Genomic DNA, 27,098 nt, shown 5'->3' with positions numbered 1-27,098 from the left:
CACTTAACAAACAACATTTTCTCATCTCTTCCCATAATGAGAGAACTAAAAATATTTTACTCGTTGTCTACAATGGGTAAAAAACCCCAAAAACCTGTCAGTGGGCAAGTAGAATATTAGAAGGTTGCTCGTCATAGAAAAGGGAGTGAAACTTAGACTTCTAGACTTCGAAGCTGCAATTTGTTTATTTTGTAAAAGTTTTTTGTTTGTTTTTCGAAAACAAAAGCTGGATTCAGTGGTTAATTCACCAGCTTCAATTTGTCGGGGGTTGAAAAGAGTGCATTTGATGTATGGCTTATTGTTTAACTTGGCCTCAAGCGTGTTTTTGTGGGAAGACTCCTGTTGAAGCTGTTGAATCTCCATGCAATCATAGAGGTCCACTTGCATGGGTCAGCTTGTTGGATTGGTGCCTTAGCTCTTACCACGTATTTGCATGTTGTGTGGGAGCCTGGAGTGGTAAAATGCTGCTGCTACTACTACTACTAATTCTGGTGCAACATGTAAGCTTTTATTCTGGTGCATTTTTATAGAACCAAAACCCAATACAAACCATGGAAATGTTTGTAAATTCCAATAGAAACAGTTTTTAAAAAACATTCTTCTCTAGTACTTTCCATTCCAAAGTTCAGCATTATGGTAGTGTTTAGGAACCAAAAAGTTACTTTTATAAACAAAAATGAAACTAATAAACTCTTGAAATTGAAAGGTTTCAGAATAGCAGCCGTGTTAGTCTGTATCCGCAAAAAGACCAGGAGTACTTGTGGCACCTTAGAAACTAAAATTTATTTAAGCATAAGCTTTCATGGGCTACAGCGAAAGCTCATGCTCAAATAAATTTGTTAGTCTCTAAGGTGCCACAAGTACTACTGGTCTTTTTGAATTTGAAAGAAATTCAAAATGTAGACAAACAGCATACATAGTGTAATGGATTCTGTGAAGGTAGAATTGATATATTTTAAACATTGGCTAAATATTGCAAAAGTGAGTGTCTAAAGTTAGGTACCTAGATATGGATATGTCTGGTTATTATTAATGTAAAGAATTTAAAAACATTATTATGCTCTTTTTATCCTTTGCTCTGTCAGAGCAGATAATGAAAATTGGTTAGTCTATTTTATTTTGTTCATAGTCAGTTTCATTATTAGGTTCCTACTGTTTTGGCTGCAATCATTGTAGGGTATTGTTTTGTAAATACAAATGAAAAACTACTTTGAACAAATAATGGGAATATTTTTACTTTGGAAATTTTCTATTTTTAGTCTTTATTAAACCTTGATTTTTTTTAAAAAAAGAAACTCTAAATATTTATCTAAGGAGTTAGTGATGTAGTTACCATGTTTTCTCCCCCAGAAACATGACCTCAATCTGGTCAAATCACGCTTGAGTAACTTTATGTTTAGTCCCACTAAGTGTAATGGGACTACACACGTGTGTAAGTGTTTCTAAGAATGGGGCCTAGTATTTTCAAATCTGACTCTATCCCTTTTAAATGATTAAGATACTAGGAATTTGCCACTGACAGTGAAGAGGTAGCAGAGCTTCTGTAGAACTAGAAGCATCTTGCAAAAATCATGTCTAAATAATAAAAAAAATCTTGTTTGCATAAGATAGCTAGAGTTCATATCTCTGGAAATGATAACCTTAATTTTATTCAGTGGATACATTTATTGCATATTCTACTGTGATACTGTCAATATGCTGAAGTGTAATCAACAGGGCTGTCTTTTTAACAAGAGAAAGGTATCCATGTTAGGTTTACATTGGGTGACTCCTTGCCAAAAAGGATGGTAAGGATATCAAATATCTAGTGGTGCTTTCTGTAATTAGGAGGCTAAAATGCATAATTTATTTTATTTCAATTCAAATAATAAAAAGATGCCTATCCAAAGCACTCTGGGCTGAATATGAGGACAGTATAATATGTGAGAAAACAGAATGAGGGATCAGTTTCTTGAATAAACTTTGGTAACTGGTAAATTTGTCATTAAAACATGTAAAGCATCTAACATGTTCATGTATGAAAGCCCCTCTTCAATATATAGTATCTGGAAATAATTGGTATAGAAAATAAAACAGTTTGGTATAGCTGATTCTCCTTAAATTAAAGTAAAATTTGAATTACAACTTAATCTTATTTTTAAAAAAGTAATACAATGGCTGACACCTGGTGTAAATTTTGCCAACACTGGTTAAAGTTACACATAGGTTGTCTGTGAAAGAATAGTATCTTGTTACATTCCAGCTGTGGGTCTGTGAAGAGGATGTTTGTTTTTTGTGGCTTCATTTTCAGCAGCCAGTCATTAAATGACTTTTACAAGTATAGAAATCTATATGTTTTGAACTATGTATAGTAGTAACCTTTTTCAATTTACATACCACTGTTAGCTTCCAAAGTAGGTTGAAACACATCTTTCGTTTTTCTATTGCAATTTTGCATAGTTTAGGTTGGAGTAGATGCACTCAAAAAAAGTATCCTGAATCAGAGGACAAAAATCTGTACATATTTAGGGAATAATCTAGTTGTAAATATGGTTCAAATATAATTTGTACACAAGTAGAGCTATATGTGTGTGTATTTTAAATCTTGTGTATGCTATTTTTGTTTTGAGTTCCTTCTGTTGAGGCACACTTTTACCTTGTTACTTAATCTGAGAGATTAAATGTGCTGAGCATTTAAGAGAAATTTTTGTTAAAACCAGTGTAGAAAGCAGGAGATGGATCCTACAATAAGACTAAGTATATGGTAATTTTCTATTAATTATCACATCTTTGCCCTGAAGGTAATATCTGGCACCTGATTCATTTTTATAGTCTGTGTTATCACAGCATTGTGTAATCTGGTATGACTGTGTGATGTTGTACAGTCTGAGTCAAACGCATACAGGAGAACCTCAGAGTTACAAACACCTTGTGAATGGAGGTTGCTCTTAACTCTAAAATGTTTAACTCTGAACAAAATGTTACGGTTGTTCTTTCAAAAGTTTACAGCTGAACACTGACTTAATACAGCTTTGAAACTTTACTATGCAGAAGAAAAATGCTGCTTTCCCTTTATTTTTTTAGTAGTTTGTTTAACACAGTTCTGTACTGTTTTTGGGTCTCTGCTGCTGCCTGATTGCGTACTTCTGGTTCAAAATGAGGGGTGTGGTTGACTGGTGTGTTCATAACTCTGAAGTTCTACTGTATTTGTCTTCATAGGACATAGGATGCTAACTGGCTAATAGTTAACTTTTTATTTTATTGTATGTCAGTATTTGTCTCTTAGTAACTATATTCTTACGCTTAAATTGGACATCTGTTGCTCAAACTTAATTTGGAAAATAAGTCCTGATACTGGATACAAATTACAAACCTCTGAGTACTTTCAATGTCATTGGTATTCCAAGCATCTGGTGAATCAATATGCATATCACTGCTGAGCTTTTAATTTTTTTTTTTTTAATTCAGTAGTCAAAGCAGGACAAACTCTTTGTAATAATCTGAAGTCTAGTGTCTGGTGCTATCTAAGTTACTGTTCTCAGACAGACTTTCTGATATTTTTATTGGGCTATACCTTTCTGCAATGGTGGAATATCCTGAATCCTCTTCAACTTTTTTCTTTTAATTTACCACCATGAAGGCAGTCTGAATTTTTTGTTTATATCATTTTATAAGACAAATCAACACATGGCTTTTGAGTGGGAATTGATGCTGACAAATTTCTTATAGTTAATAGAAAATGTGCCTGACAGTAGAGTACAATGTTTTTTTTCCTCACAAATCTTGTGTAATGTGAGTTGATTTTGGCAATGTCAATTACTTGATGCTAAATCCACTTTTTAAAAGGACAATGTTCAATTAAACATCTTGAATTAAACTTGTTAGCTTTAGCCTCTTCTTTTAATTTTAATCCACTGTTCTATTATAGTGATGAAAAGCTTAAGGTGAACATGTGAATATATGAAAGGAAATAGAATATGTGGAAAAGTGAAACACAAGGCACTCAATATTTAAGGTTAATCCAGTTAGCCATTAAGATGCTTGGAAAATTATCAAAAAGAATTGCCTAACCTTATGAAGCTTGCGGAGTGGATATATGCGGTGCCTGCTTATCTTGTTGCATGTCTTTTGAAAAACTTTGTAAATGAGTGGATATACTCAAAATAAAATACAAGAAAATATTGGTTATTTCTTGTTCACACACAGTATTCCCATTCCACACATTTTGTGTCTGCTATGGCAGGCTAGAAGGGAGGACCTCACTTGTGAGTCAGGAGAAATACTTGGTTTCAGCCCCTTCTTTTGTGAGAACACAGTTTAATTCTGCCTCTGCTGGTCTGCAAATTTCCTGCTCTCTCAGTGAGCACAGAAATACTTTAAACTTATTTCATTTTCGGCTCTCTTCCCTGTCTTTCCTTCCTAAGAAATTTTGTCCACTGGTCCAGTGGGAGGTTATACATTTTTATATTTTCCTATTGTGTACAACCAGTTAGGACTTGGTGGGGTTTCTGCTATCTGCGTGAAGTAACTCAACATTGCCATAGTCTCCCAAAATGGTGGATTTGTACATTTTATATAAAGACATGACAGATTGACTGGTCACAGCAATATTTGTATTCTCACAGTTCTTCTGTGTTAGAAATGCAAAATGGAGACTTGTCTTGGCAGTCATACTTTGCCCAATATCTTTATGACATGAAATTAATTCTGGAAGTGCCATCTTTGGCAGCAGTCCATTCATGTATGACCACCCTGATGATACTTCAGATTATATAAACCTATTTGTCTCCTGGGATGACTCTGGCTTAAATCAGATCTGCTGGTGAGGACTTAATTCTTGGGGTGTGATTTTGGTAAAGTAAGGCTGGCTATGGTTGTACAAGATTTCCCTTTACTTGCATAAATATGGAACAAAGCTTACCTGTAAATAGGCAGCTCCTGCAAGGCGTCTATTAGCGAGTGTATGTGTAGGTCTCGCATTGTGAAGGAACTCCACAGATCCTCCCTTGGCTTACTTGTGCGTCATTCCTAGTGATCAACTTTGATCATAGAAGTTAATGCTCAGTTTCCTGCATGTGCAGGGAATTTCTTCTAACCCCATACCTGTTAATTTCAGGTTTGATATCCATTTTCAATGGACTGTCTTACTAAAAGATATTGCTATCCTTATACCTGACACATTCAGTGATTAAACTTCTTGGATTAGCATTCATTGCCTTATGTCTCATGATACATAGTTGTGGTCACACATCTGTATGCTACTGCGCTGAGAATAATGTTCAGTTAGCTCACTGAATCTTAACGAAGCCCAACTATTGACTTATCCTAGAATCTGCATCTGGAACAGGCTTCATCTGTAGGAACATCCTAACTTTGTCTATTTAGATATGGCTGAATCTCTTTCAGAATTCTTATGAATTCTGGTTATGCTTACGTACCATAATCATTAGGTTGCTTACCAGCTCAAAATATAGTAACATAGGAGTAATCTGACGTTTAATTAAAGCATTATTATGTGGATTCATGCATCCGATACCATCCTTTGGTTTTTTTAGTTAATGTTCTCACTGAGACCAGACTCTCTCATTTTACAACTTTGTTAAAAAGCAGTTCTAGACTGAAAGATGACTGTAGATCTTAAAACACTTGGAGATCCACAATCAATCTCATTAGAGCTTTATCAGCGTGCCCACTTTTCAATTAAAATGTCATTTCTAGCTGTCGTCTTTGCATACATAACCTGGATTTTGAAGCAAGCTGATCTTGTTTTGTGCATGTCCATCATTTAATAAAGATTTTGCTGGCTGAACTTGGCTATCCGTGATCACTGAACAGTCTTGTTGACTTCAGTGGGCTTGTAGAAGTATAACTGACTGGAATTTAGAAAACAATTTTGGTGATACAAAGTAGCAATGGAATTCTCTCAGGCATTGCAGTGTGAACAGGAATACAACAGTAAACTTGCTTAATCTCACAGGTGGCACCAAATACACATTAGAAGCAGAGCTATTGTGCTTTTATTATAGTTGTTCTTCACAAACATACTTTAAGGCTGGTGTGATGCCTTCATAACAAGTAGGCCTTCCATGGACTAGCTTCTAGCAATATGAACACTGATTAAGTCCATTATTTGGTTGTGAGAAACCTGTGCTTGATAGTTATTTTATTGTGATCCTTGTAGAGCTTATTGTTAGGAACTTCCTCAAAATCTTGAAGAGTAGGAATGTATTAATAGTAGATCTTGAGGAAAAGAAATAACATATTTGTCCTTTTTTTTTTTTAAGGTATGAAATTTTAACATTCTCATTCATGCACTCACCTTTCTTGTAGAGTAGGATTCATGCTGACTCTTGTAAATATTTTTCCTGCTCTCAAAGGTAGTAGCAGCGAAAGGGACTGTTATATTTGCCCTTGTGTTTTGGAAGTGGAATGTAAAAGAGGAACATCTTTCAAAACCTCATTGCTTTGGGAGCCCCCATTTGGGTCTTGTGCTTGTTAGGACAACATCCAGACATGTGAGTCTAATACGTTTTTGTGAAAATTATTGCAGGTAATTTTTCTTAGTGATGGTCAGAATAGTAGGTAGGAAAGACTTGGGGTGGAGTATGGTATCTTTATTTAAACAAACAAAGAGAAACAAAAATCAACAAGTGGAGATATTTAGGATTTGTTACAGAAGTCTTCCAACTTCTTGGAGATCTTTTAAATATATTTCTGTTTAACATTTCCAGACTGTTGGTTGTGTTGCTGACTAATAAACATATTATTTCTCAACTTCGATGTTTTTAAACCTGGGCTCCATTTGCTAATACCAAAATATGTTGTATTCTGCAAATCAATAGTTAAAATAGGTGAACAGAAACACTATTCTGAATGTTTCCTTGATTTTTTTTAAATGTAAAAAAAAACAATATTTGAAGCAAACATAACCAATCTTCAATAAAAGTTTATCTTTAATGAGACTAGGCAATGTCATTTCTTTATCTGGCGGAGGAGAGTCAGAGATGAATGTACAAAGTTCATGTTGTTCAGTCTCAAATTACCATCTTCTTGTGTTAGAGCTGCACAGTGAACTCCAAAACTGTTTTTACAGGCTTTTTTTCTTTCTCTTAACTGTGAAACATATTACTATATCCTGACTTCCGTTGAAAATTTCAATCCCATTCACTTCTTGAATGTATCATTTGTAATCCTCTGTTGGAAAGGCGGCTTGTTGGATGCACCGTCATACCTAAATTCCCTAGTCTTATACAATTCAATTATTTATGGCTCTCAACTTTTTATGCATATATAAAAAGCATTCTGGCTCTGAGAACATAATGCTGCTGTATCAGTCCTGAAAAGAGAGGAGAATGGGAAGAGTCAAAAGAAGGATGTGCTATTCTCCTCTCCCCACACACATTTGTTCCAGCAATACCCTGAGATAATCTTTTCATAACCTGTTTGTTACGATGACCAAAAGTCCATGGTCAGTTCTGATCTTAGTTTCTTGCATATTTCTGCCATTATCTCCAGATTTCCCCCCCTCCCCCCGCATTTAGAAAAAAATCTATATACTCTGGCAGCATCTTTAGGCTGTTTATTGAATTGCTGACTAAGCTTATGCACAGCTGCTGAGCCAGGGACTCTTTAGTTTATGAAGTATTAAAAATACTGTTTCACTTAAAATATGACTTACAAAAATGAACTTGTTAACCTTTTCCATGATTGTTAATGAATGAATAGTATGTACGGTAGGACAGTTAAAGCTTGAGTACATCAAAATACAGAATTTATGTACTTTTAATGTGACCTACATTTTATCATCTGGGTCGTGGTAACTGGAAACTACAGTAAAATACATGGCTTGAGATTAGTTTAACTGTTTGTCCTTCATTTCCATGATGGAGGCAGCAGAAACAGTAACAGGACACCTACTCTGACCATCAGTATTCCATATCTATTATTTATTGTTTGTAATGCTAATTTGAACAGTTATTATGGTAATCCTGTCTTCCTGAGCCATCTATTCTGTAAATACAAGATGAAGGTGATGTGAACCCCAGACTTCGACATGTCATTGTGATGGTCTTAATTTGTTAATAAGTAACTTTAAATAAGCTTTTCATTGTTGTACTGTTCCTGTTGCCTACATCTACATCTTGTCACAATCTTTTAAACAAACTTCAAGTCTGTGATCGTTCTCAGGACTGAGAGTCACCCTGTTACCTCCTGTCTCCAATGAGTGGGAGTCTCTCTTGTGGTAGCTGCATGTCAGCTTTTTGGCACCTGTCAGCCCTTCAGCCAGTCAGGCATTCTCCTGTGGACGTATGCCAGCCCTTCCTTCTCCAGGCAGTTTAGCAATAGATGCGCCTCAATCCCCAAATCTCTTTGATCATTCCCCTGGGATGTCCATCCCGTGACACTGGCTACTCACAGAATTTCCAGATCCTCTGCACCCAAAGGTGTACCATACCCTAATTTACCAGTTTTACCTTAAACTACTGCTCCTGTAAACCACGCAACACTTATGAGCCCTTAAATAAACCTCCTTTTGTTTCATTATATGAAAGAATAAAGATTTAACTAGAAACCAGAGAGTGGTGGAAACATGTTCTTACAAAACAAAACAAAATCATAAAGCGTGAATTTGTCTCTACATTTATCAATGGTTTACTTTATTAGATAAAGTAGATTTTTTTTTCCTCTCCAAGTTCAGTCTGTTTAGAAGCTGGCTAGTTTATCAATAACTAGAAAGAAATGTTCATGAAAGCACCCCTTCCGTCAGGGGTTTCCCTCAGTGAATGGATTCAGATTGCCTTTCTTTACACTGTTATACTGAAAACAGTCTTTCATATCTATTCACAGGCCGGATGAACCTCTGCCTTGTTGTAGAGTTTCTTTTCTATATTTAAGAGGCTTTGATTGTTTGTTGTTTCTCATGGTTTTTCATTGACTAACTGTTCTGGGATGTGGCAAGGGTAGACCATAGAATCTTGCATTACCTCACCAGCAGACTCGGGCGGGGTGACTTGAATGAGCCATCATTCAGACACATTATCTCCTGGTGGCCAATTTCTACTCCAGACCATAAAGCATATTTTTAGTATAAATACCGTACATTATTCCTTAAATGTAACGCATATATACATCTTGCAATGGCTGATCCTTGACAAGTTATGAGCTTTCTGAGGATACCTTTGCATGATACTCATTATGGAAAAATAACCTGTAAGATGTGTTTGGTGCAGTGAGTTTGTCAGGTCTGAGATGAATGTTTGCAAGGACCGGAGGACCCTTTGCCAAGGGGTGTCTGTGGGTATGGCTCCACAGCAAAAAAAAAAAAAAAACCCCAAACCCATGGCTAGCCAGTGCCAGCTGACTTGGGCTTGCGGGGTTCAGTTTACGAGACTGTTTTCATTGCTTTCGGGCTCAGGCTGGAGCCTGAACTCTGGGACCCTCCTACCCCACAGAGTCATAGAGCCTGGGCTCTGGCATCCTCCCACCCCCAGGCTCCAGCTGTATAGACATACCCTGAGTCACAAAGTCATACAAACAAGCTGTTTTATAGGTAAAATGGGGTAAAAAGGATTGAGGAATTTCCCTATGTTCCATATTGTTAAAATTGTCTGGGAGGGGGAAGGGAAGAATGTCTGGCACAGAGCGTATGAGAAACTGAAGCTGAAAAGAACTTGTTTTGGTTTTGAACTGGGGACGGGTAAGAAGTTGAGTAAGAAGAGTCCAGTTCTGTAGAATGGAAAACAGTCTTACAGGTGATTTGCAAATGATTTTTAAAATATTAGGGTGGTTGTTTTAGCTCTACTTCCTTATCATGAATAAAGGAGGCCTGTAATTTCTTCTCTCCAAAAATATAAAAAAAAATCTTAGCTTTTAACCTTAAAAGTATCAAGGATGTTAACTCTGGACTTCCCTGCCTTTGTTGAAGGCATTTGTGGGTGAGGGATTTGCCTTGGATCTGATGTATATTTTGAATCCTGCTTAGCTGAGCGGGCAGAGGTTGTTGAATCTTTAACGAACAGAAGCTTCTAAATTTTCATTGGACATTGGCATTAAATACATAGATATTAAAAATTTTAAGTGCACTAAATATTTTTCCTCTGTTTCTCAAATTTCAGTGTCTTGTGATGTTTTGGCCATGCTCTAGAGCAGAATTTCTAATGATGTCCTAGAATTTCTAATATTAAAGGAGGGTTTGGGGAACCTGTCTTCTGTTTGTTTAAAAGATAATAAATAAAATCTTATGCATAATGAGAAACTAAGACTTGTGCCCATTCTTGCTATTTGACTTTGCAGGCAACTCATCCACAAGTATTAACATCACACTCAGCCAGTCTTAATGTTAAATCCTGTGGAATGCTATTAAAAAAAGTTGCACATCTACCGAATAAAAATTACGTAATATCAGAGATCAATAGCCAAAGAATTTTCAGGGAAGTCTCCAAAACTACTAACGTGCCAAAAAATTCTATATAACAGACGGCATTTTGCAATGCATAGCATATGCCATCTGCTATCATTTACAAAGCCACAGTATACAAGCCATACTTACCAACAGCAATCAAAAAGTCCCAAAAGATCAAGTACACTACACCAAAGTAACTTGTTGGTCGGGTTTGCGAGCTCAATACCTGTACTTCAGAATATTGTCCTTTCTCTTTGACTCTCTTGTCCTCCGTTCTGGTGCAAAGTTGCTGTAAACATATTCACAATTTTAAACTTTGGCTTTCACTTGGCTAAAGGGTAATGATGGTACTCTGTACACACTTAGTTTTATTCATTTGTGAAATTACAAGTGCTGCAATTTTGGGTGACTGCTCTTGTTGCTCAAAGTTCTGAAATACTGAATGAGGTGCTTGGAGTTCTTGTTGCTGAACCATCGGGACCTTTGTTCAGCTTCTTGAGTGGACAACTACCTATAGGTCTGATATACTCTAAGAGGTTATTGAGAGGGAAGCCATGCATATGGAACAAGAACGGACAACTCAGAAAGTGTCCCTCCTTCACCAAGCCAGGCAGCGATGGCATTGTCCTCAGTGCAGTACAAATGGCTTGTGTTTGTGTTAATTCAGATAGAAGTCCAGAGATTAGGTGGATCAGGACGAGTCAGGGGTATTTAACTTCCAGTTGGAGAGCACAGTAGTTTTCCATGCAGTCTGGAGTCTACCAGGGAGCTGGGGCTGGTGGGTAAGGAAGAAGGAAGATTTTTAAAACTAGTTCCTATCAGAATCTATACTGCAGTTCTCACAAGTCAGTGTTGCCAGTTCATGTGACTTATTCGTGAGTCTTTTTTGATATTTTAAGTTGTTTTTTCATAAAGCTCCAGATGCTGAAATCAAGTGATTGCATGAGAAATTGAGCATTCATTTTAAAATAATAGTTTTTAACCTGCCTTCATGCAGAGAAAAGCTTGAAAAATTAAAATTAACTGTATCTTAAAGGCTTAGGAACCAGAGGACAAATTAAAACATGCAACACTTATTTTTAAATCAGTCATGGTTTTTTGTGTGGCCTGCCACTGAGTTTTAACACTTGATGTTGGCAATAATGCAAATGATCCCACCCTTTTAGTAAGATGGCTACCATTAGCAAGCTGTTTCCAGTTGTAGTTGAAACATTTTGTTTGCTATATGTTGCACAATTGACTAATGGTGGATAGAACATCTCTAGAAACTCATGAAATATATATAGGTAAACTGTGTTTTTCTGATATAATTAGGCATCCATGTGTCATTTATAATTTTTAGCTGTATTGTGTTCTCCTGAGTTGTTAATTCAAGTGTAATATTTTCTTCTTTTTCATTTCCACAGAATCAAGAAACTTTCAAGGACCAATGAACCCCATAGCTCATGGAAGAAAAAAATCATATCAGGACATCCTTGGTTTCCAAGTTACCGAAGTACGGAACAAAATCTTTAGGGAGCACCCTACAGCCAATGCCAAATAGGACAGCTGTTCCCTTGTCAGGGAATTCTCATAGCAGTAGTGGCAAAAATTGCAGCAAGCACAATGGCACTGTTCATATGTCTTCCTTTGCTTTTAGCTGGCAAAAATCAAATAAATATCAACTTGGTGATCAAAGTGGTGGTGAGTCTAACTCTGCCCAGAATTCCAATGAAAAACTAGATGATTCTGAGAAGTATCCTCCTTCTCAAGGAGGATTTGGGAAAGATGTGCTCAGGGTGGGTTTGAACAGCACCTCTTCAGTAGCATCAAAAACAGCAAAGCAAGTCAACATGTTTGTGTCCTCTACAGAAGAATTAAACCAAAAGTCTTTGCCTGGACTGTCTAGTTCAGCAAAATTTACCAAAGGTACGTTATTTGGCAGGACTTCGTATTCTGGAATCAGTGCTCCAAAATCACATTTAAATGGGTTTTACGGAAATAGGCCATCTGTAGACTTGCAGAAGTGTAGAATTAACTCCAATGCCACCAGAACCAGTTCAGGAGAGAGTTTGGCGCAATCCACAGACAATGCTAAATCTTTTTCCTGTGAAAAAATGGGTAGATCACAAAGTTTTTCACATTCCATTCAGAATTCTTTCCTATCTGCTGCATCCTTAACCAGATCACATTCCTTTAATAAAGCTGTAGATCTTACAAGGCCTTATCAAAAACAGCACCTGGCTATTAGAGCGTCTCAGAGGTCAACTCTGTTGTCAAGAAATGCCCAACAGTTGGATGTACCCAGTGGAAATGAACCTTTAAGGTATGGATTTACCAGGCCATACACTTCTATATCAACCTCTGGTTTAAAGAAGCCACCGCTCTCAAATGGATCCGGGGCATCATCCTCTTTGGGGTATGGTATGGGTCGTCCTTCTTTACTGAAACCTACCAGACAGCCGTTTACTGGAAAGATCATTGTGGATGACAGCAAAAGTACAAGTACTGACATGTGCATAGTGAAGGTCTCTGAGGTTACGGTAAATGTCAACGGAGCCATTGAGAAAAAAGACCTAGAAAATGACAGTCAAAGAACAGAATGTGGTGAAGCCCTTCATGACAGTCTGGGGAAGCATGGCTCTAAAGTCATATGCATGAATGATGATGTGGATGAAATATCCATATCTTCCTTGTCCTCTTCTGAGAAGAATGACTTGAGTGAAGACTTCAGCGATGACTTTATAGATCTAGAAGATTTAAACAGAACAATACAAGTGAAGCAAGAAGAAGTCCCTATTGAAGAGTTATTGCGTGGAGGTGCAACACCAGTAGATCCAGTCACTTCTCTCAAGGAAAGTGAAAGGCCTCATTGTAACACCGATGAATGGCTAGATATAGATGTTTCTGGTAAATATTTTGTTGTACTCTATTTTTTTTATTTATTTGTCTTATTACTCCTGAGGGCGTTCTGTGTCAAAATTGAAAATTCTGCATCAAAGAATCAAAAATTGTGCGCACAATATTTTAAAATTCTGTAAGTTTTATTTGTCAATAAATAAATGCAGAGGCTCTAGCATGGCAGTAGGGAGCACAGGCCACTAGCTGTACGAAGGTGGGAGATCACCCTGCAACCTCTCCATCCCCCCTTCACAGAACACAGACTCAGCGGTGAGGCTGCACCTGACCCTGACACAGCACAAAGCATGGGCTTGCCCCAGAAACACCCTGGGACCCTGCCAGTCTGCACCAGGTGTGGGGTAGGCAGGATCCAGGTGTGTGTGGGGGATCCAGGTGTGGGACGAGACGGTTCTGTGTGGGACAGTCTGGGTGCAGGCAACGCAGTGGGGTGTCTATGTGTGGGGGGATCTGGATGCACGGAGGCTTATTGTGCAGGGCTCCAGGTGGAGGGGCAATGGGACTTTTGTAGACGCTTCCAGGTGAAAGTTGTTGGGGCTCAGCAGTGTGGGTCTGGGGGAGGGGTGTCTCAGCAGGGGGCCTGGGTGTTGGGGGAGTGGTGCTTTGTGGGTTGGGGGTCTGGGTCCAGCTAGTTGGGGGTCAGTGGCGTGGGCTCAGGGTGGTGCATAGGGGTGGGGCTCATCAGGGTCGGGGTTTGAGAGCAGGGGGCTCAGTGGGGAATGGTCTGGGTTCAGGAGTGGGGGTTCAGAAGGGGGTCTGGGTGCAGAGGGGCTCCAGATGCAGGGGTTGAGGTTCTGTGGGGTTTGGGTACGGAGGGCTAGGGGGGTTCTGGGTGTATGGGGTGGGGTTTGGTGGGGGTGTCTGGGTATGGGAGATCCAGATGCCTGGGGGTTGGGCAGATAAGGGAGCAGCTCCTGTACAGTGAGCCTTCCCCCCACAGCTGAGGAGTGATGGGGAGCAGGAAGTAGGGGAGGATGCTGAGCTTCCTGCAGCTGGGGGAGGTTTCTGGGGGTGGGTCTGACACAGCCCCAGCCACTCCTTGCAGGGGAAGAGGAAGTCCCATCCTCTCCTGCCTCCAGCCCAGCTAGCAGCTGCTCCCAGCTCAGGTAGAAGCCACTGGCTGTGGTGTTCCCAGCCCTATGGTGGTTTACCTCTCCGTTGGCTTCTGTGGGTGTCTGAAACGATGTACCTGCACAGCTAGGGAGTGGTACATGACTGCTCTTGCAGTTTTCCTTTGCTTCTCTGTCAGAAAGTCATTTTTCTGCGGGGAAGCAAAGATATCTGCATGGGACATTAATTCTGCACATGCGCAGTGGTGCAGAATTCCCTCAGGAGTATCTTATGTAGAGAAATAAGTTTCTGTTTGAAATACTAACTTGTTTGTAAGTATTTCTAATTTATCTAAATCATCGTAAAGTAAAACTAGTTTTTCTATATTCCCAAATTAGTTGTATTAAGTCCTATATAAATTATTATTAATGATTGATAAATGATCCCTGGCCTTGGATACTGTATTTTCCAGTCTTCTGTACAAACATTGAATACTACTAATATAAGATGTTAAACTGAGTTGTCGTCCAAAAGAAAAACTGTTGTTCTGTTTTAGATATTTTTAGAAAGGAAAAACTGACGGTGGCAATTCATGTTCTAATTATTTTTTTAAACGTAATGAACTTAAGTTTCAGTTGATGGCTCTCAAGAGTGAATTGTGCTTATCTTTGACATTTATTTCAATGCAGTATTAGTAAATGTCAATTATCATATAATGCTGAAATACAAGATAGGAATCCAATGAAATACTGACCCATTTGGTGTTGCTTGAGCTTAATGAAAACTCCTTATGGTAAAAACGACACTTCTCACTAAAGCTAAACATAGTTTAAAAATCTGCACTATTAGCATAGCTCTTTTTGTTTTATCCATTATTTTTGCAGTGGAATTACTTAATTCATTTTGCTTTTTGCAGCTTTTGCAGTATACTAGGAAATACCTTTCTTCAGAGCTGATATTGCATCACACTCTGGGTCTGTGTGCATGATCAGTGCCTCTAATACCCTGCATGAGCCTGAGAATCATTTACTGCTTTGTCCTGATCTGCCCTCTTTCTTAGAACTGTGGGTTCTAAACAGGTGTCTAATCTAATAGCCTAAACATCGTCAGAGCACTTTTAACAGATAAATGTGTTATACACAGGGGTGCTGGAACAATTTGTATAGTGGGGATGCTGAGAGCCATTGAACCAAATTGTAAACCATGTATATGAGGGAAACCACTTCAAGATAGGGGATGTAGCAGTACCCCTAGTTCTAGCACCTATTGCTATACATGCTTAAAAAATTATGGCAGAGCTGTTTGCTATGGGAGCCATAACATCAAATTCCTAAGGATAAGTTTGTATTATGTTTAGGAATTTACAACAAGTTAAGAATTTTAAGTTATGGCTCCAGTGGCAAACAACTCCAGCACATTTGGAGATTGTACATGCTTTTATAAATCCCCAAAGAGATCCCCAGTCCCTCTTCACATAGCAGTAACTTAGATTTATATAGCACCTACAGAAGGGGAAGGTGTCCCACCTGATGGCATCTGCCAGGGGAAATCAGTATGCCATGGAGGTGGCATGCCCCTTTCCCCAGATAGATTTGCACAAGTGCTTTTATGCACACAAGCAAAAGAGATAGTTTATGCCATTAGAATAGTACATGATTTTTAAAACAAACTTTTTTAAATCAAAAGGAGTATTTGTGGCACCTTAAAGACTAACCAATTTATTTGAGCATAAGCTTTCGTGAGCTACAGCTCACTTCATCGGATGCATACTGTGGAAAGTGTAGAAGATCTTTTTATATACACACAAAGCATGAAAAAATACCTCCTCCCACCCCACTCTCCTGCTGGTAATAGCTTATCTAAAGTGACCACTCTCCTTACAATGTGTATGATAATCAAGGTGGGCCGTTTCCAGCACAAATCCAGGGTTTAACAAGAACGTGGGGGGGTGGGGGTAGGAAAAAACAAGGGGAAATAGGTTACCTTGCATAATGACTTAGCCACTCCCAGTCTCTGTTCAAGCCTAAGTTAATTGTATCCAATTTGCAAATGAATTCCAATTCAACAGTTTCTCGCTGGAGTCTGGATTTGAAGTTTTTTTGTTGTAATATTGTTAAACCCTGGATTTGTGCTGGAAATGGCCCACCTTGATTATCATACACATTGTAAGGAGAGTGGTCACTTTAGATAAGCTATTACCAGCAGGAGAGTGGGGTGGGAGGAGGTATTTTTTCATGCTTTGTGTGTATATAAAAAGATCTTCTACACTTTCCACAGTATGCATCCGATGAAGTGAGCTGTAGCTCACGAAAGCTTATGCTCAAATAAATTGGTTAGTCTCTAAGGTGCCACAAGTACTCCTTTTTCTTTTTGCGAATACAGATTAACACGGCTGTTACTCTGAAACTTGTTTAAATCAGAGGCACTGGTTCACACTGAGGAATAAATTCATGGCAATTTTAATTTCTCAGATCTTCCGAGGTTGGGGTGTGTGAATGCCCCACTCAGAGGGGCTGGGGAATTCAGGGGGACCACAAGCCCAGTTTCCTCTCCCATTCCTGGTGGGAGTTTAAAGGCTACTTGGAGGGGAGAACAAGTGATTCTTCAGGTTCTCCACAGATGGCCGTGGGAGGAACATCAAGCACAGCTCAGGGCTAGTCTTGCTAAAACAGGCTGTAAACTCCCTTGTAGTGTTCTGTTGTACATGTGTCTCTTTTTCCCATCCACAGCCTCCTGACATCTCTCTCTTTTGGGATGAGAGGGAGTGATGTTTCTCTCCTTTTTTACCAAACTCTTGGTGGGGTACATGTTACTCCTTTTTCTCTCTGCTCCCCCACGGGTCTCTTTTGGCTTCTGGTCTCTGAAAAATTATCAGCAAGCTGTTTTCTCTGAAGCAGAAACTGCATTGTTAACCCTGTACCTTGCTGATGTGTGAACCTGCCAGAATGCAGGGTTCCTGCAAACAGTAAGAAAAAAGTGAGAGATCATGTTAAAATAACTTCTTAAAAAATCACGATTGGCAACTAATTATTTCTGAACCTTGCTATTTAAGAAAGGTTCAGAAACAAATTAACTCAGCCACATTTAAATGCCTGTAAACATGGGCTTATTATGTCCAATCATAGCATTGTTATTAGAAATGTATAGTAGATACGTAACTTAGACTAATATAATCAATGTCAGTAAAGTTTATTTTTGTGGAGGAAGATTGCCTAGCTCTTGGAAAACAACTTTCGTTTTTAAGCTCTTTTGCATAAGGAGAAATTGCTTGGCACAGTTTTTTAATATCCTACATTCTTCCACTAATTAATGGGCATTTCATTGCACAAGTTTTCCTTTTTCTTGAGAGGTATTACTATTCTGCCAGTTGAAATCTGTCTGTCTGGGCTCAGCATACTTGAGTAATTCACAATTTTTTAAGTCACTTGTTCTTTTTAAGAAATACTTTTCACTCTGTTAGAATTGTTCCAGGGCTGGAAGAGGAAAAAAAATTGGAGGTTGGTAGAAGGTACTTGTGGGTATATTGAGTTTATAACATCCTGATACTGGGGGAGGAAAAGTTGTGTTGTTTTTTTTTTAACTAACCTTAGTATTGATGACTTTAGAGAATGTTTTAATATCCATTAACACCACTTCCATTCAGATCCTTTTACATGGTAATAACACTGAACATAACTGCTAATTTCAATCTAAATCATTTGGATTATTGACTGTTTTTGTTTTTATTTAAGCAGTAGATGACAAGAATGAAAGCACAAAGCATACTATTGGGAACAACTTGATTTCTCCGGACATGGACTACAGAGCTGGCTCTTCTTTTGAACTTTCTCCATCTGATAGTTCCGATGGAACGTATATGTGGGACGAGGAAGGGTTGGAGCCCATTGGGAGTGTCCATCCATGTGGAAGTTATGAGTCTTCTGAAATGAACAGCATAGTATGTATATGTTCTTACGGCTCTTTGAGATTTTTGTTAGCTTAATATATTGCAGAAAGTATTAATTTTCACAGAATTTTTACGTTTCCTCATTACTCCTTAATTTATATCTTTGTAATATATATCCTAATCTGGATATTCTGAGCCCACCTAATGACAAAGGACCTACAATAAGAATAACCTTTAATTCCAATTATCTGAATTCCCTTTATTTGAAAATCCTAGCTATCCAAATTCACAGTGTATCCTTTATGTAGCACTATGTTAGTTAATAGCACTTCTGTTTATCTGAATGCCTGGTTTTCCAAAAGTTTTAGATGTCTCCCCCTTCACCCCCCACCCCGAATGTAGATAAATGGGAGTGTGTTATAGCTAGTGTGCATTTTAAAAAGTAGTTAGTGGTGAAATATATAACATTTACTTACTCCTGATATTGTGGACTGAGCTTGGTTAGAGTACCACCTTCCTCCTCCAATGTGGTGCTAAAGAAACAACAATGGGCTTATTTTCCTCAAATTGGCATGTTCAGTATTTCCTGTCTGCCTAGGAGCATAGAGGATGAGGAGATGATCTCAGCCCCTTCTGCCTGAGGTAGAGCTTGTTCTTGGGAACAGGAATAACGGGTTCCTCTGGCCTGCCAATCTATTAAATAAATCCCCTTTGAACCTATATTTCATCACACTGTAAGCAAGCTTTCTAGATCATCAGACACCTGTTTTGGAGACCGCAACTCTAGCTCCTCACTAGGACAGGGCTTCTAGTTTAATGTCTAGCGTTTGTATATGAGATGAACAGCTACAGTGATTGGCAGCTTAATATGTAGTAGGAGGGATCATCTGCCTTCATCTGAGACTTCATTTCCGGTGCAGATGGCATGTTTGGTAGTGTGGCTCTTACCTGTGTCTGTCTGGAAATGAAACGTTGTTCAGTATCAGTGGGAAAGTTCAGCACCACTGCTGACTCTTCACCTATGTTCAGACAGACAGCCTCAGATTTCCTAGTGGGCCAAAGAGGCATTTCAGAAGTATTACATTGTTTTTTGAGAAATGTTTGGGTTCATGGCGCACACAGCATCTTGCTCATCCTTTGCTTCACGGTTCATATCTGTGGAACAAGAGTGACATGTCCCTCAACTGACAGGGCCTGACTTACTGATCCCTTCCAGAAGAAGAGTCACGTTGGTCTATAGGGCTCTAAGCAGGAATAGGTAACTTGCACTAATTTTCCTCCATGTTGGAGAGTATGTGGACAAATGTGGTTAGTATCCACTGGAAAATAAAAATGAAAACCACAATCTAGTTTATTTTTGTTGTGATATCACCAATATGATTACACTTTTTAATATGTTAAGACAAATACAGAAACTGCAACCCGATCATCATCTTTGACTGACTTAGTCATACTTCAAAAGGTAAGCAGGATCAGTCTTGCTCAGTGCTGGGATGGGAGTAATCTAGAGACAACTTGTGTGTTGAAGTGGTGTCAGTGAAAACTAGACGGTGATTCTGCATAGTCAGTGCTCTGCTCTGGTTCTTTGCAAGTGGAACATAACGTCTTATGAGATGTGACATTGTGGTCCTAGCCAAATTCTGCTGAAAAGTTTCAGCTACCCATGATGGTATTCACTGCGTCTTTAAACTATTGTGTAATGTTTCTGGGTTCTCTTAAACAGCTGCCAATTTCCTGTGGTGAATTGCACAACCACGAATATATATTTTCATGATTGTGCAATTCACCACAGGAAATATATATATTTTGGAAAGCACTTTCAAATTCTGTGGATGAAGGAGGCTGTGTAGATGTTAATGTTAAAAATTTATCAAAAAATATTACAAGACAATCCAAAAGATGTCCTGAGTGAAGTAGTGTCCCTTCAAAAATCTTAGTTGTATGTGAGCTGTTAAACAAGTGAATGATGTCCTGATACATCTTGATGTAGTAAATATTGAAATACTTATTTATTATATACATTTTATGAGAAACTTAAGGTATTCTAGTAGATATTCTCTGAAGTGAAGAATTCTGCTTCCCTAGGTCTCTGATCTGTGTGGCTAATCTTTTGATGTATACATATAAATTGGATCACTACCAGTGGGAGTTGGACATGGTTTTGAACAGAAAATATACCCTGAAGTATTCATTCAATAGAAGCATGTTTTCACACTCTTTCAATGGAAACAATGAAGTTTATGGAGGAAATGGTATGATGGAATAACATGATTTTGGCAATTAATTGATCTTTAACTATTCATGGTAAATAGGCCCAATGGCCTGTGATGGGATGTTAGATGGGGTGGGATCTGAGTTACTACAGAGAATTCTTTCCTGGGTATCTGGCTGGTGAATCTTGCCCATATGCTCAGGGTTCAGCTGATCGCCATATTTGGGGTCAGGAAGGAATTTTCCTCCAGGGCAGATTGGAAGAGGCCCTCAGGGTTTTTTGCCTTCCTTTGTAGCATGGGGCATGGGTCACTTGTTGGAGGATTCTCTGCACCTTGAAGTCTTTAAACCATGATTTGAGGACTTCCATAGCTCAGACATAGGTGAGAGGTTTATTGTAGGAGTGGGTGGGTGAGATTCTGTGGCCTGCATTGTGCAGGAGGTCAGACTAGATGATCATAATGGTCCCTTCTGACATTGATAGCTATGAGTCTGTGAGAAGTAGTGAATAGCATAAGTAAGATCATTTACTAATTTATAAAAATTCCTTGTGATGAGTGTCTTGAGTGCTGTGGCATTAATGTAATCAGAGTGGTCTCTTCTTTCCTGTGTCTACTGTAAGTAGATTGCTGCTGCTTAGGGCTTGATAGCTATTACAAGGTTTTTTTCCCCCTGAACAGGGTTCATCACTGAATTTAGATATTCATGTCATTTTTCATATTCTTTATTTCTGAGTTTGACCTCTTTTAAAAATTAGTTCTTTATCACAATTTTAGTGCTTAATGTACTTTGAAGTTTCAACCTTAAAGGGGGGAAATAGCAAAAAGGTTGCTTTTATTCTTGCAGTGTATAGACATTTTCAGCCATGTTCTTAGAATTTGTGGGGGAAGTTGTAACTCTCAATGCATTTTGAATTTCCTTTTAGTGGTCATTGTTTGCGAGCTGTGGTTTCAGCTACTGTATACAGCACTAAATTTTATCTCTATTACTTCAGGATAAACCACTAATTATTTTTAGCTTGAAAATGCAGAAGTAACCATGATAATTTGAAGAAAAATCTTGTTTTCTGTTCTGCGGAACTGTGCTCTTGAGTGAGAACGTATGTGAGCCAGCCAGAAAGCAGGTTTCAGAGTAACAGCCGTGTTAGTCTGTATTCGCAAAAAGAAAAGGAGTACTTGTGGCACCTTAGAGACTAACCAATTTATTTGAACATGAGCTTTCGTGAGCTACAGCTCACTTTATCGGATGCATACCGTGGAAACTGCAGCAGACTTTATATACACACAGAGATCATAAAACAATATCTCCTCCCACCCCACTGTCCTGCTGGTAATAGCTTATCTAAAGTGATCATCAAGTTGGGCCATTTCCAGCACAAATCCAGGTTTTCTCACCCTCCACCCCCCCCACACAAACTCACTCTCCTGCTGGTAATAGCCCATCCAAAGTGACAACTCTCTACACAATGTGCATGATAATCAAGGTGGGCCATTTCCTGCACAAATCCAGGTTCTCTCACCCCCTCAGCTCCCTCCTAAAAACACACACACAAACTCACTATCCTGCTGGTAATAGCTCATCCAAAGTGACCACTCTCCCTACAATGTGCATGGTAATCAAGGTGGGCCATGTCCAGCACAGATCCAGGCTCTCACCCCACCCCACCCCACCCCCTCTCTTTTTTTTTCCCGGACACACACACACACACACTCACTCACTCACTCACTCACTCTCCTGCTGGCAATAGCTCATCCAAAGTGACCACTCTCCCTACAATGTGCATGGTAATCAAGGTGGGCCATGTCCAGCACAGATCCAGGCTCTCACCCTACCCCACCCCCTCTTTTTTTTTTTTCCCGGACACACACACACACACACACACACACAAACTCACTCTCCTGCTGGCAATAGCTCATCCAAACTGACCACTCACCAAGTTTAAATCCAAGTTTAACCAGAACGTCTGGGGGGGGTAGGAAAAAACAAGGGGAAATAGGCTACCTTGCATAATGACTTAGCCACTCCCAGTCTCTATTTAAGCCTAAATTAATAGTATCCAATTTGCAAATGAATTGCAATTCAGCAGTTTCTCGCTGGAGTCTGGATTTGAAGTTTTTTTGTTTTAAGATAGCGACCTTCATGTCTGTGATTGCGTGACCAGAAAGATTGAAGTGTTCTCCGACTGGTTTATGAATGTTATAATTCTTGACATCTGATTTGTCAAGGGCTGTCTTTGTGTTTGTGCTCTTCTGGATCAGGAAGTTAGGTGCAAGGCTGTGTAAGTTTGTGACACAACCTCTTTTGGTTTCCTTGTTTATATGCAGCAGGTGTTAAGATAATTGCAGTATTGTTCTTCCATTTTCTCTGTGTTCCCTTAGTTAATTTTGCACTAGTTCTTTTTTAAAAAGGAATAAGTGCATTTAGTGCTCCTAGATATGCGCTTCTGTGGTTCCAAGCAGGTGGTTGTCGATGCCATTGAAGGACTTTGAAACGCTTCTCTGTTCTGCTGATCTTTGTCATGACAGAGGCAGATGAAAAATCCAAGTTTAAACAGCGCGCACCATGTGGGAATAATATGTCATGACTGACAAGCACATCAGGTGTTCTTGATTCTTGGAAGGAGAACATTCAGATTACAGTGGCATTAGTTCTCTAGAATGTGATAGATGTGCTGCTTTTGCTAGTATAGGCTCTCCGTTTTATGTGAGTTGGGAGAAATTTTGTAATACTTTAATGTTACAAGAAACAGTGTGAGGTTTCCTAAAATTGTCTTGCAGACTAATATGAATGTTCATAAAGTCTTTGATCTCCTTGGGTAAGTTGCTGACCAAATGCAGAGTATCTGAGGATAAATTACATTTTTATAAGCTAAATTCCTCTTGTGTTTTCACATTATAGTTCATGATACTGAAATACTAACACCAATATATGATTTAAACAAATTAAATCCTTTGTATCACACAGTTCCCTTACTGGCTGGACGCTCACCAGGCTGTGTGCTCTTTAAGGCTCCTGAGCGTGAACAGAGTCCAGACAGCCTCTGGCTGGGGTCTCTCACTCTCAGCATGGAGATCCTATGTCTAGCATTCCCTGCTCAGACCCGGCAGTTCAGTTGCTTAATTCCTGGGACCAATGTTGACCCCTCAGCCTTTCTATTGTTTAAGCACATCCTTTCCCATAATTCCAGCTGTGTGGGTACTCTGGGCTTACAGTGTAGCATTCAGGGGCATGCAATAATGATGGCAGATGGACAGACTTACTTCATGCAGGATTCTAAACATCATTACTCTTAACTTAGCATGAGAGAGATCTAACCGAAATAATAAGTACACCTATATACATTTCTCTGCCTTGGTTGTCTCATCACTCTGGAGAGATGTTTTGGGGCTTGGATAGAGTCCTCTGGGATCCTTCTCATGCAGTTTTTCTTCAGAATCATAGAGCCTCTCTTGGTCGGGTTGATTTCTCTGACCTCAGCTGGTCCTGCAGTTAAACAGGACACCCTTAGTATGAAAGCATGCCCCTCTCTCCTGTCTAAGCCGCCTTGTGTGACTGAGTTCCCTGAAAAGGAGGACTTGTGGCACCTTAGAGACTAACACATTTATTTGAGCATAAGCTTTCGTGAGCTACAGCTCACTTCATCAGATCCTGCTACTCTGAAACCTGAGTTCCTTGAGTTTATATGTCCCCACCTGGTTTCTTTCTTCTACTGCTGAAGATTTTCCACTCCCTCCCTGAAGAGAAATTGGAGGGACTAGTTTCTTCCAATTTCAGTCACCTAGCTGTCTCAAGATTTTGCCCCCTGAATAGGTGGCCATTAAGGTGTAACAACTGACTGTTGTCCCTGGTCTGGCAGAGATGTGCTGCACGCAGTGTCAGAAAATGGGGGATTGCACATCCACGTCGAGATTTTCTGTGATAACACAATTTTGTGACTTCATAACATCCACCATAATTAATAAATTGTACATAGATTTTCCCCAACTAGTCACATTTAGACTAAAAATCAGCCCACATGGACCGTGTACATGTTTAATTCAATGAATTACATGGATTTCTCAACAAATCCCTCTTTAAAACAACTAAAAGTGGTTTTTACCATCTTTTACTTTCAACAGCTCCTGATCCCCACTGCTCAGATAACACCAATGTGCTGATGCTTTCCCTTTGTTTATTCACTTTATATCAGTGAGAGAAAATTGATGCCTCAAAAGCCATTTCTGATGGCAATATCACAGACAGTATAAAAAACTGTGTAATATCACAAGTTGAACTATACAACTTGCTAACAAGGTATTACATTGACTTCAATACCCCTCAGTTGCTGTTTTGATGAGAGATGGGATCCTGCCTAATGTGTTGACTATTAAAAGAACTGCGGGGTATGAGTTAAGGTTCTTGCCTGTTGTGGGCTTTCATATATGTCCTGTCACCAGCAGGCTTGGAAATAGGGACCAAGAACCTATAATTAAAGGACTTCCTGATTCCAATGTCACTGCACAAGTAAATGTAATAAAAATCTGGCTTGTAATTAAAAAAAGAAATTGGAAATTTTTAAAGGGTCTGATTACAAAAATAGATGTAAAAGCCTTAAATGTGGTTGTTAAACTATTATGTCTCTGTAAACTTGACAAGACAAGATTTCCAATTTATAGAACTAAGCAAAAAGGTATGCCTGGGCGCTTATTACTCTAACAGGTTAATTGTACCCCCATTTTTCCTGATAACCTATTTTATTGCAGCTTCCTTATTATGCTCATTCAGGTATCAGCTGCCAAGAATTAGCTCCTCCCCAGTAAGAATGTGGTATTCACATGCAACTGAGGGTTAACTGTCTGACAGATTCCACAGTGACCTTTGTAATAGCTATTGAGGATGAAATCATGTCATTTCATAGGAGCACAGTAAACAAAACCTCTCATTATCTGCTCCTTTGAAATATGATCTTGGACTGAACTGTCAATATTCCCCCCCCCCCCCCAAATAAATTTAGTCTTGTATAATACATACAAAAATTGCTAATTCTTTGCATATTTTATTTGGAAACCCTTTTTAAAATACCCATTGAATTAACATAGCCTGAAATACACAACATTAATGGAGATTCTTCCTGACCTCTTCCACTTAAACAAAAACAGAATAGTTGTTCGTGTACAAGGTTTCTCAAAACATCGCCCCACCCCCAGACCATCCTTAAAATTATTTTGTCCTTTCTACCTTGGCAAGCTTGAGATAATTAATAGTCTTACTTTGTGTTCTGAATATGTTCAAAATAAAGATTAAATTTTTGATGACTAAAATGGTTTCTCCACACTGGAAGATGACATTGTGTGAGAAAATGTTAACATGTTTGTATATAAGGACTGTGTTTAATGTTGTCAGCCAGGAGCAGCAGACACAATATTAAATGCCAGTTTTTATCTACACTGAGTGCCAAGTTGTGTTTAATATTGTGGGTTTTTTAATAAAATATTTTCCAGTGCAAAGGAGCCCAAGAGGAGTAAATTCAAGTTGAAGATCTTGTACTGGCTCAGATTCAGGATATCTCTGGAATCTTCTGATATTTAGATTTCCACAGTGACTAAATCTCTGCTGGAAAGGGAGCTTCTGGATTAGCGTCTGTTAGATGCAACAAACCCTTTTTCAGGTTAAACATTACCCACCTTTTTAAAGGTTTAAATAAGCAGGCTGAAATATAACGTTGAAGAAAGTTACTTTTTTGCTTTAAACTTTTCCCCTAAAATTTAAAAAAAAAAAAAAAAAAAAGTAAGGTTAATTAGCCATGGTACTCTTTACGTTTCCGTTACTGTAACTTAATTACTGACAAATCATTTAGTGTCAATTAGCTTGTCTTAGCTTTTTAAAGATCTTTCTGGGAAGCAAACTCTCAAATTTTAGTTTGACACTTCAAATTGATACTGTCATAAATCTAAATAAGAGATGTTTAATGTAACACTTGCATATTATGAACAATTTGTGTTCAGTCAGAATTTTTCTATATCCTAGCTTAATTTAAACTGTGGGGAAGAGGGAGAGAGGTACATCGAACTGCAGGCAAGAATCAAGTAACATGGTGGTATTTGATCAAATGTATGTAGAGTTTTAAAATGTTTACTTTTAATATCCAAAGCAGAAAAAGTAAAATTATCTAAGGACTCCCTTTCCACTTACCTTTTTCTATTGCAGCTAATACTTTTCAAGTAAATTTTATATACATTAACATTATGGCTTAATATGAAGAACTCAGTGTTTGAAATGAAACTAGAACTGTTTGAAACGTCTTCTTATAAAAAAGGACAAACTGAAATACTTAGTGCACCGTATACATCCATTATGAGAACAGTTGACCAAGTGTCTGGTTTATAAAGGGGTTTTGGTGACTTACATTTGGATGGTTCACTCCATGGAATGGTATGACAAGACTCCTTATCATATGCACTCTTTATATATGGAAATCAAAAGGAGAATGTATCCTCTTTACTGAACTTGTTCTGTTTAAAGGGACTACAGAACTAATGTTTCGTAGGCATGATATTAGTGAAGTCCTTTCATATGATAAAAGGGCTGCAAGTAATGGAGTATACTGGCCCTTGAAGTGGAGAGAGGGCCAGAAGACCATGTTCTAGGGGACTGGTATGAACAAGGAAATGGCCTTGTAGTGGAAGAGAGGAA

General features: G+C 38.6%; 1 protein-coding gene across 1 annotated transcript in view; it reads left to right on the top strand.

The window, feature by feature from the left end:
• CCSER2 (coiled-coil serine rich protein 2) overlaps positions 1 to 27,098 on the top strand; it is a 131,341-nt gene that overhangs the window by 2,026 nt on the left and 102,217 nt on the right. Inside the window, exons 2-3 of the mRNA XM_077821506.1 lie at positions 11,788 to 13,270; positions 18,061 to 18,266. Of these exons, the coding sequence (XP_077677632.1) occupies positions 11,827 to 13,270; positions 18,061 to 18,266 (1,650 nt within the window). The 5' untranslated portion in view covers positions 11,788 to 11,826. The remainder of the gene's footprint in view (positions 1 to 11,787; positions 13,271 to 18,060; positions 18,267 to 27,098) is intronic.

Source organism: Eretmochelys imbricata, chromosome 7 (genome assembly GCF_965152235.1).
Source record: "Eretmochelys imbricata isolate rEreImb1 chromosome 7, rEreImb1.hap1, whole genome shotgun sequence".
Taxonomy (NCBI): Eukaryota; Metazoa; Chordata; order Testudines; family Cheloniidae; genus Eretmochelys; species Eretmochelys imbricata.
Note: the sequence above shows the minus strand (reverse complement) of the source record. Positions and strands in the feature narration are given on the sequence as shown.